Source organism: Erigeron canadensis, chromosome 1 (genome assembly GCF_010389155.1).
Source record: "Erigeron canadensis isolate Cc75 chromosome 1, C_canadensis_v1, whole genome shotgun sequence".
Classification (NCBI taxonomy): Eukaryota; Viridiplantae; Streptophyta; class Magnoliopsida; order Asterales; family Asteraceae; genus Erigeron; species Erigeron canadensis.
The window spans coordinates 14,263,124-14,274,837 of NC_057761.1; the positions used below are offsets into that span (position 1 = coordinate 14,263,124).

At 34.9% G+C, this 11,714-nt stretch overlaps 1 protein-coding gene across 1 annotated transcript; it reads right to left on the reverse strand.

Annotated features, from left to right (window-relative positions):
• Nucleotides 1-216: 216 nt before the first annotated feature.
• LOC122583307 (ATP synthase subunit alpha, chloroplastic-like) lies at nt 217-11,402 on the reverse strand. The gene is made up of 2 exons (XM_043755743.1): nt 11,060-11,402; nt 217-230 (listed from the first exon to the last, which is right to left on the reverse strand). Exons 1-2 carry the CDS (start codon nt 11,400-11,402, stop codon nt 217-219), a joined length of 357 nt encoding a protein of 118 aa, XP_043611678.1.
• Nucleotides 11,403-11,714: the final 312 nt, after the last annotated feature.

Sequence of the window (11,714 nt, forward strand, 5' to 3'; positions counted from 1 at the left end):
CGAAGTGCCACAGAACGACATGGTACAAAAGATTTTAAAGATAAAACATCAACATTAAGTTTCAAATATCATTCGAAATCAAAAGACAATAAGTTCAAGATGACGTTTAGAATTCATTACATAACCATAATCCATAAAAGAAAAACAAATTGTTCGCATTACAAGTCCACCGAATAACAAGCAAGTACAATCCATGAGGCGGTCCAAGCTACGAACCTAATGCTCTAAACCTGAAAATCATGAAGAAAAAGTGTCAACTACAAGAGTTGAGTGAGTTCATAGGTTTTTAACTAACAACATATTATTATTTCAATATAATTAGAGATAATGAATCATAAAACTTCCAAGTATTCTTCCAAAATATTCATTTGCAAAAACGTATGTTCAATTCATAATATCCCACATAATAACTGTAACAACACGATTTTTTCACTCGAATTCACATCAACAATGGTGTTTGGTTAGTGTGTGTGTTCTTGGTGTTTGTGTGTGTGTTGAGAGAGAATTGGGATCAAGAGTGTGTTATTGATATGATCAGTATTAAGAGTTATTCAAAAGTTATGTCAAGAGTTATGATTTCTAAGGAATTGAGGGCTATTTATAGTCTAAACTATCCAACTATGTTAATTAACACAATTAGCCCCTCAACCTTAGAAATCATCAACACATGACTTAACAACAAGTAAGTCCATAACTTAAATTACATTGTATCACTATTTTTGAATTTCTAACATTCTCCCCCTTAGTGATATATTGTAAGGTCTGAAGTACGTGTTGTTTTGTCTTGTAGGAATGAATTTGATGAGCCCGGTGATGAAGAGAATTGGTGTGTTGAAACAAGTCTTCAAAGCTTTCTCATTGTCTTTGGAGAACTTGATTGAGTCTTGGTCTTGGACTTCTTGAAGTTAGATCATTTGTCGATTCTCAATGTTCTTTTTGAACAGAGAATGATGAGTGTGTGTATGTTTTGAATCCTTGAAGATTGTTGAAATCTTGGAATGAATTTTCAGAGATATGTACTCTCCCCCTTGATATGTGCAATGTAGCTTTAGGTAAAGTGTTGTTGTATGACTTGAAGATCTTTAATTTGATGAAGACTCTTTTTGAAGCTTTTCTTCTTTGTCTTGAATCTTCAATCTTTTGTCCTTTGAAACTTTGATCTTTGTCACATCATCTAAAGCACTTTTGAGAGTAAACATTTGAATGAGGATTTGACAAGTCTCTTATGAATTAATCATGCTCCCCCTCAATTCATGAGTAATCACAGTCTCTTCGTTTTTTTAAAAATCTCTTGGTAAATCTTGAATGTATATTTTTTTCGTTTGAGATGAATAAATTTCAATTTGAATTTGGAACCTTTGCAGTTTGGAATGAAATCAAACAAACTTTGAAAAAGAATGATCATAAATGAAATTTGAGAGAAAAGAACTCCAAATAAACTTGAAAACTTCCAATTTGGAAAGCAATTGAAACAACCAAACACAACCTTTTCTCCTTGTCCTTATCAATCATTCTAATTTCTTCTCCTAATCAATAATCAATCATACTATTTTCTCCCCCTCATAAGGACAAAGTTGAGAACCAATGTCATTATTTAAACAGTGATTGATTTGAATATTAAATGAAATAATCATGACTAAAATCTAGACATTATGCTCATGGAGAATTATCAACCATCAAAACATCAATCTAACCATATAAACCAACCCAATTGTTCCTATGGGTGACTAAAATATAAGATTGAAGTTGTTGGGATAAACATTGTATCATGGTGTTGGTGTTTTCTGTGTTCTGGTGATGAGAAAAGAATCCGAATAATAATGATCCGTTTGCATTCAAAAATCGAAAGGATTAATGAAATGACCGAAAGAAATGTATATCATTTATCGGATTTCCTATGTATCATTGAGAAATGCACAAAGCAAACTTCTAACATAGTTCGGTCTTTTGGCTTTTCAACCTCAAGAATGCTTCAAAGAATGTAAACCATGGTCAGTGTCACCCAAGCGTTCGATAACCATGTTTTACTATCCTTAAAGACTTTGAGGAAAAATCCAAGGTCACAATAGACTTCTTGTTAACTCAATAATTACAATAATGCAATTATGAGACCTACGTTCAAAGCTGAAAATGATGTTAGCAATGGTAGGATTTCCATTTGATCATCGTGAAATATCAATTAAGATATCACTACAAATGCTCTGGCTATATCACAAATATATGCATGTATATCACAAAGATATGACGCAAATGTGTCCTAAAGAATGAATAACGATCAACTTAATGATTAATCACGAGAGCTCTAGACACAAAGTGATCAAATGAAGTCGGGGACTGGAGGAGAGTGTCACCCTTTTTCAATATCAACGTCTTCCAAATGAAGAGTCAATAGAAATGAGAAAATCTCCGTGAGAAATAAAACAAGCATTTGTTAAGAAACACGTGAGTGGTTAGGAAAGATGTGCATCACTTCACTGGGTCCATGAAGGCTTCTTCAATACCGAGATATCAACAAATGACATCCGATAGAAATGTGTTTTACCCGGCGATTTGCGAATTTTAGAGAAGGGTATCAATTCATTTAACCCTTTTCTCACAACATTATCACCATAACCTCTCACTTTTCAACTGTACTCCCTCCAACTTAGTTGCACGAATTCATCATCACTCAAAAATATCCTCACTTTCTAATGAAAGAAGTGAATACTCCGAGGTTTGAACTCATCGGCGATGATGAAATTCATGGAGTATATTTTTGAGAAAAACCTAGTCGCTCATGTGCAAACTAAACACCGAACTTATTTTGAAGCAAATGTTTTGAAAAAAATCATCAAATGTGAAAAAAAAATTTAAACAACACATTTGAAGTTTTGAAAGAGATTTGAAATCACAAACTCCCCCTTAATCTATGCAAAGATAGAGCAACAAGATTTTCATAGAAAAGATGGAACAAAAATGATTTGTGTGAAATCAAAACAGGTTTTATGAAAAGTGAACTCAATCAATTGTTCAAGATGAGATAACTCAGGAGTACACAAAGGCGTTCAATCCTTTGCTTCTCATATCAACAATTGAGAGTTTTTGAAACAGGTGTAACAAAATTGCAATCAACATCTTGTATTACACATATACATTCATATAAGACCACTTGGAAGTACACAAAGGCGTTCAATTCCACGTTATCCTATATCAATTTATATGTATAACAACATGAATTAATTTCAATTTTGAAACATAAATAATTTTTCTTTTTAAAACTGGGTTGCATACAGAGTATATGCAAGCTATTTATAAAATAAATAACACAAATAAGCACGGGTTATACACTGAGTGTGCATAAGCCACGAAGTAATAAATACATCATTTAAACACGGGTTACATACAGAGTATATGTAAACCACTTTGAAGTAAAAAGGAAAAAAAATTTAAGAAAATCCTTTTGTTATTTTTCAAAATTTTATATTTTTGTATTTGATTTTTGGTTTTTCAATTTTTATAATTTTTGAAAAATGAATCAAGAATTCCTTCCATGGTAAAGGTAATTAAGGATCAAGATTTAGCATACCAAGTTTAGAGATTAAGAAATTAAACCTCTTTTCGTCCAGTGGTTTTGTGAACAAATCAGCGAGTTGGTAGTCAGTTCCCACAAAGTAGAGTTCAATGTCACCTTTCTCAACATGATCTTTGAGAAAATGATATCTCACATCAATGTGCTTTGAGCGTGAGTGATTTACTGAGTTGACAGCAATTGCAATGGCACTTTGTGAATCACAATAGATAGGGACACGATCATATTTCAGACCATAGTCGGTAAGTTGTGTTTTCATCCATAACACTTGAGCACAGCAACTAGCAGCAGCCACATACTCAGCTTCCGCTGTTGACAGTGATACACAATTTTGCTTCTTGGATGACCAACTTACAATCTTATCCCCGATTTGCTCTTGCGATCAAGCTTACAACCTGCATGATCTGCATCTGAATAAGCAGTTAAATTGAATCCAGTATCCCATGGATACCAGAGACCAAGATTGGGTGTACCCTTCAGATAACGAAAAATTCGTTTCACAGCTTGGTAATGTAAATCAGTCAGAGCGGCTTGATACCTAGCACACATACATGTTGCAAACATTATATCTGGGCGAGATGCTGTAAGATACAACAACGAACCAATCATGCTTCTATACCTCTATTGGTCAAATGGTTTCCCATTGTTATCAGCATTAATGTTTGTACGAGCAGCCATTGGGGTTGAAATTGAAGTACATGTAGTCATATCAAACTTTTTCAACATATCTTTTATGTACTTACCTTGTGATATAAAAATACCAGTTGGTAATTGTTTGATTTGTAGACCCAAAAAATAATTCATTTCCCCAATCATGCTCATTTCAAAATGATTGACCATTAGAGATGAAAAATTTCGACAAAAAGATTGATTGGTTGACCCAAAAATAATGTCATCAACATATATTTGGACAAGTAAAACATGTTTACCTTACTTACGAATAAACAGGGTAGGGTCAATAGTACCTTTGGTAAAGCCTCCTTTGAGTAAGAAAGTAGATAAGGAATCATACCATGCCCGTGGTGCCTGCTTCAAACCATAGAGAGCCTTGTCTAACCGGTAGACATGGTTTGGCTTCTTAGGATCAACAAAACCTTCAGGTTGCTCCACGTAAACTTCTTCTTTGAGTTCTCCATTCAAAAATGCTGTCTTCACATCCATTTGAAACACTGTGAAGTTTCTGAATGCGGCATAAGCTAAGAATATACGAATGGCCTCCATTCTTGCAACAGGAGCGAAAGTTTCGTCGAAATCCACACCAGGTTGTTGGCAGTAACCTTTTGCAACCAATCTAGCTTTGTTCCTTACTACAATTCCATTTTCATCCTTGTTCTTGAAAATCCACTTGGTGCAAATTGGTTCTTCTTTCCTTGGATTTGGAACCAATCTCCATATCTTCAGTCTCTCAAACTGAGCTAATTCATCTTGCATTGCTTTAACCCACTCTGGATCACAAAGAGCTTCAGAGACGGTTTTGGGTTCAATGTTACTTAGTGAAAGTGCAACAAGACACTCATTGACTGTAGTACGGGTAGAAACACCAGCTTGTGGATCTCCGATAATCTGTTTTGTAGGATGATTTTTGCATATACGTGACCACTTGTTGTCATGAGGAAGAGGATCTTGTTGATGAATGTCAATATTATCATCATTAAATCCAGAGTTCTGCTGAGCAATGGAATCGTAGCTTGGAAGAACTCTTTCCTCAAAATTTGGATGATCAAAATCCAGTGGCACATACACATTTGGTGTATTTGATGGATTTGTTGTTTGGGTGATTTGAGAAGGTTGTTCTTGAACATTCTTTTGAGAATAAATATCACTTGAAGATGATTCTTCTCGCTCTGCAGAATTTGAAGATGATTCATGATTGTTGTGAGGAACTGATTCAGTTGTTTGAATGGGGTCATTGTTTGGAATTGGTTCATTGATGACTTGAGGTTCCTTTTCTTGAATCGGTTTTGAGTTGTAGAATTCTTCGAAAAGAATATCTAGCTCTTCACTTGTTGAAGTTGGATATTTCTTGAATTTTGAGGCTAAGGTAGACGTTCTTGAGGAAGCACTTGAAGTACTTGGATCACTAATTGTTGGTAGCAAACTTTCTTGTTCAAATATCATGTCAGACATCTCATCAAACCAAACATTCATGGTTTCTTCAATCGTGTTTGTTCGACGATTAAAGATGCGATATGCAATCGATGTCTTTGAGTAACCAACAAAGTAACCTTCGTCACCTTTCCTTTCAAACTTTCCAACATTTTCCCCATCATTCAAGGTATAACAGACACACCCAAAAATATGGAAGTAATTGATGTTGGGTTTGCATTTGTTAATAACCTCATAAGGAGTCTTCTCATGACGCTGATTGATGATGGACCGATTTTGAGTATGACAGGCAGTGTCAACAGCTTCAGCCCACATGTTTGATGGTAACTTGGAATAAGCAAGCATTGTTCTTGCTGCTTCCACCAGCGTACGGTTTCTCCTTTCAACAACAACATTTTATTGCGGGGTTCGGACAACAGAGAATTGGTGAGTAATGCCTTTTGATTTGCAAAATTCATTGAAGATAGCATTTTTGAACTCAGTACCGTTATCCGAACGGATATAACGGACAGGAAGTTGAAGATTCACTTGAGTGGAAGTGATGAAATCGATCAAAATTTGAGTTGTTTCATCTTTTGAAGCAAGAAACTTGACCTAAGTATATCTTGAATAATCATCAATGATAACCAGAATATATCTCTTCCCGTTTCTGCTTTGTACTTTCATAGGCCCACAAAGATCCATGTGAAGCAAATGAAGAGGTGCCAAAGTGTGTGGAGTTTTCTTTGGTTTATGAGAAGTTCTCTTGATCTTCCCAACTGCACAAGAAGGACAGACATGTTCACTCTCATATTTGTAGTCAGGCAAGCCTTCAACAAGTTGCTTGTTGACTAAGGCATTGATGGTTTGATAATTCAAGTGAGAAAGCCTTCTATGCCACAACCAAGAATTTTTCGAAGTAGCTTTTGAAACAAGACAGATATTATCAGTTGGTTGGTTATCATCAAGATTAACTGTGAAAAGATTGTCTTCACCATCTCCGCATAGGATATCAATTCCATCTAGAGTTTGGACTTTGCACAGAGATTGTCGAAAAAGAACTTGAAGATTGTTGTCACAGAACTGTCCGACATTGAAAAAGTTATGACTCAGGCCTTCAACATAATGAACTTTCTTGATGACAATTCCGTTTCTTTCAATATCTCCATAACCTAGAATTGGAGCGAAATCGTTGTTTCCGAAACGAACAGTTCCCATGAATCCATACACAGATGGTTATTTCTTGCAATAAAAAATTTAACCGAATTTAGGTACCCACTTAAAGACGGGTCCTTTGTGGTTAGTTAATACAGGCAGGGGGTATAACTTAGGAGTTGCATACAAACATGCTTTTGAATCAACATACTTGTTAACAAGCACATTATCAACAAGCACATTTGGATTAAACAATCGAATATTAATGCATGAATCAAAAGTAACATGTCTACCAGCATTCAAACCATGCATATGAGAACAAGAATTAACATTCTTTACAACATCACAAGGCCTAGCCTTGACACCATTAACATTTTTTAACACAGAGGACTTAAAAGATAAATTGTTTGACTCAACAAAAACATGCTTCTTCTTACTACCAGCTTTTCTTTTTCACCTATTCTTCTTTTTATCAACATTAGTGAACTTAGGTACTAATGACTTAGCTACCCATTTAGTATCACTAATTAAGCTCTTTCCACCTGTCGAATTGACACTAAGAAGATTAGAACGAGAGTTTTGAAACACTTTTATCTTTTTAGACTCTTTTGAAGGTGCGGAAACTTCTTGTTTCTTAGGTTTATCATGAGAAAACCAGCCATATCTATCCCTATACCTAGTTGCACCATTTGAAGTATCCCTAGTTAGCAAAACTGAGCTAGACTTAGACACTTTAGAAATTGAACTAGAATGAGAGCTAGACGAAGAAACATTTGAATTGATTTCCAGAAGTTTCACTTTGTTGTATTTGATTTTGGGATTGGTCTCATCTTGTTTGGTTTTAACATGCTTTTTCGGGGTAGGACACTTTGTTTTTAACTTATTGATTCTTTGTTTGGTGACAGTCTTTGGTTCAGTCTTGATGAGTTTGGAAGTAACCCGTTTCTTTGAATAATATGAAGTTGGAGCTTTGAAAAACGATTTTGGAGATTCCTGTTTTGATTCAACTTTGATTTTGGTAGATTCAATCTTTTTCTCAGTTTCAGAATCAAAAACATATTCTCCCTCCATGAATTTTTCAAAATCAGATTTGTTGAATGGTGAAATTGGAGAGATTTTTGAAAAATCAGGAGTCTTGTTTTCCAACTTCACACTATTGGTAATCTCAGAAATGAAATCAACTTGAACTGACACATCTTTGTTTTCACAAGAAAATTGAGTAGAAGTATCAACACCTATACTAGCACAAAGCTTAGGGTGAACAACTAACTCTTCAGGAAACTCACAAGTGAAAAACCTAAAGTAGGTTCATATCAAAACTAAACTATGTGCAAGTTCGTCATAGGATAAATCATATTGCACATAATCATCAGCTATTACAGTAGCAGCATTTTTACATGAACACTCAAAAGAATCAGTCAAGATTTGGGTGGAGGAAACAGTAGATGAAACACAAGTAGTCTGAGTGGAATGGTCTACATAAAGACAGAAATCAGTTTGGGTAGAAACATTCACACAGACCGTCTTGATATCAACAACAACTGATTCATTCTTTGAATTCGGACTTTGAGACTGTAGATTATTAATAAGTTTTTGTTGAGATTCCACCTTTTGTTGTAAACCTTCTATTTGTTCTTCCAAAACTGTGGATGGAACATACAATTTAGTTGGTTTAGGTGGTGAAATGACAGATTCTTGGTTTTGAAAATTAGACGCGATCTCTTCTAATTCAAAAATTGATAACTTTTTCGTTTCATAAGCAGTATTGATTGCATCATAATTAACCAAAAATTTATTATTTTGAATTTTCTCAACTTCATCAGTCTCAAATTCGTCCTCCAATGGACGTATGAATTGTTGAACCATACCAAGTCTCAAAAACTTTTCATCATACAAGGGTTCGATCTTGTCTTTAGCTTTTTGCAATGGAGTGATATTCTCAAATCCCAACCCAAGAAGAAGTTCTGATCTATCAACCTTTGACTTATTGAAATAGGCAGTGAAATCCAAAAGACGGTTTTGTTCAACTTTGTAAAATTTTTCTTGATAGAAAAGTATATTCTTTTTATGTTCCTCAATTTGTCTTCCAAGATTTTCAATCTCAATGCCTTTTAAAAAACAGTTATGATTTAAATCAGAAACTTTTCTTTCAAGTTCAATTGTTTTTAGTGTAGCTTCTTGAAGCTTCTTATTCAGAATATCAACATCCATTTGTCTCGCATTTGCACGAAGCCATTCATTGGTCTTTTGAACTTCAAGATCTTGATTGGCTTTTTTCAAGATCAAGAATGGTCTTTTCTAAATTATGACACTTTTCCAATAACTTAGAGTCAGGAGACGCATTCATTTCACATTCTTTAACCAACATTTGTTCTTTATAGTTTTGAAATTCTTGTTTCATAGCATCATACTCAAAAAGTAGTTTAGAATTTTCTTCAAGAAGTTTTGTGTATTCCCTTTTTGAAAATACAATGCTATTTTTCAATTTCTTGTTTTTGTTGGCTAAAGAAGTGTAATGATTCATCAAGTTTGATAATGCAATTCTACAAGACTCTTTATCCTTAATTGATGAAAAAGTAGAATCGAGATTTACCTCATCATCGGGATATTCCTCGTCAGTGTTGTCAGCCTCCAATACTTTGTCTTTGCTTCATCTTGCCATGAAACATACATTGGCAGACAGATCTTCATCTTCATCATCAGTAAGCAAAAGCCACTTGTCATCTTCAGCAATCAAGGCTTGACCGGCTTCAACTTGCTTTGCCAGAAGCATCTTCTGCTTTTAATATTCATAAGTCTTCTTGCGAGGCAGCTTGCAATCCACAGCAAAATGACCAGGAATTCCACAGTTGTAACACTTTTTGTCAGATGTCTTTTCTTTCTCCATGATTTGTTTTTCAGTTTCTGCTTTCTTGTCTCATTTCTTGGAACCAGTTGTTTCAAATTGTTCAAAACTCTTGTGATGATATTGTTCCTTCTTTGGAAATGCACTTGTTGATGAAGTTCGAAGATTGTTGTTAGTTGGCCTCGCTTTGAAATACTTTTTCTTGAAATGCTTAGTCATAGCGGAAAGAGCTTGGTAGAATTCTTCAGGAACACCATCTCTTGGAGCCAAGTAATCTTCTCCCTCCTCATCTGACGAAGAAACAATAGTCATTTGTCTTTTAAGAGCCTCAAAAACCTTTCGTTCAACAACCAATGCCAAAGGATCAGTAGATACAACTTCTGGCACTTTGTTGAATGAATTTTTGCTTAGAACTTTGCTCTCATTCAACTTGAAAGATTCATATAGAGTATGAATGGTGAATTTGGTCAGATCTTGATGTTGTTTGATTTGAGTTCCATAATCTTCCCATTCGGGACCAAGTGCTTTGATAAACTTGATGTTCAGCTCAATCTCATCTTTCTTGACCTTGTTCTTTCTCAGTTCATTTATCACATTGCAAAATCTATAGTAGACAGACTCAAGAGATTCATTTGGAGATTTCTGAAAATTGTCAAACTCAGTTAAGACATTTGTCAGTCGATTGTTGAGGTTACATCAGAACCTTCCATTTGTCTAGCAACTTCATCCCAAATCTCCTTTGCTGTGTCGTAAGAATCAACTGAGCCATAGATCTCATCAGGAAGTGCTTGGTACAAGCATGACCTAGCTCTGTTGTCAGCAGCAGTACGATCTCTTTGTTAGGCGTTCAAAAGATCAGGAGTCAAAATAGCACGGGTAGTAGGATGACAATGCATAGCAAGTCCATTGATGATTGAGTCCTTAAGCATGTAACCATTAGTCTGAAGTTCCACATAATCCATGAACCTTTTCTTCCAAAGTCCATAGTTACCACGATAAAGAACTGGTGGTCTTGTATCAGTACCCAGAGACAATGCTTCACGAGTAGTCATTTGAAATTGATTTGAATTGAGAATTGAATTGTTTTTGAAGAAATTATGAAACTATGAAACGATCTAATTTGAAATGAAATGAAACGATCTGAATTGAAATGAAAATGAAACGATCTGATTTGAAATAAAAATGTAACGATCTGAATTGGAATTAAAATGAAACGATGTAGAAGAAGTGTAAATGAAACGATCTAAATGTCCAGGAATGAAATGATCTCAATGTGCAGGAATGAAACGATCTAATTGAATTAAGAATGAAACGATTTAAACTTGAAACGATTTTCAGAAGAAGAAAAATTCTAAGTATTGCAGTTTTGCCGGTCTGTCTGTCCCCAATAATTAATTCTCGCTGACCACGTCCTATGGGAATCATTGCATCAATAGCAATAAGCCCTGTTTGAAGAGGCTCATATACAGAACGTCGAGAAATAATCCCCGGAGCGGACGATTCAATTAACCTATATTCATCTGATGAAATTTCACCTCTACCATCAATTGGTTTAGCCAGGGCGTTTACAACACGACCCAAAAAGGCCTCACTCACTGGTATCTGAGCAATTCTTCCTGTTGCTTTTACAGAACTCCCTTCTTGTATCAGCAAACCATCACCCATTAATACAACGCCAACATTAGTTGATTCCAAATTAAGAGCAATGCCTATCGTACCTTCTTCAAATTCTACTAATTCACCCGCCATTACTTCATCAAGACCATGAATACGAGCAATCCCATCGAATGTTCAAGTAAAACTTGAAACAATCTAAAAGAGATCGTTCTGGTTTCAAGGAAAAATGAAACGATCTAAAAGAGATCGTTTTGATTTCTTTTCAGAATTTCTCAACAACTTGTGTATTTTCAAGAAATTGAATTGACCAAAACCAATCCAAAGGATCAGTTAGCCACAATCAACTCTTCACACTACAACCACACTTGTCAAAACGATCAAAATATGAATCGTTTTACAAGCCACAACACTGAAATGTATTTACCAAGGAAAGAAAAACTAAAA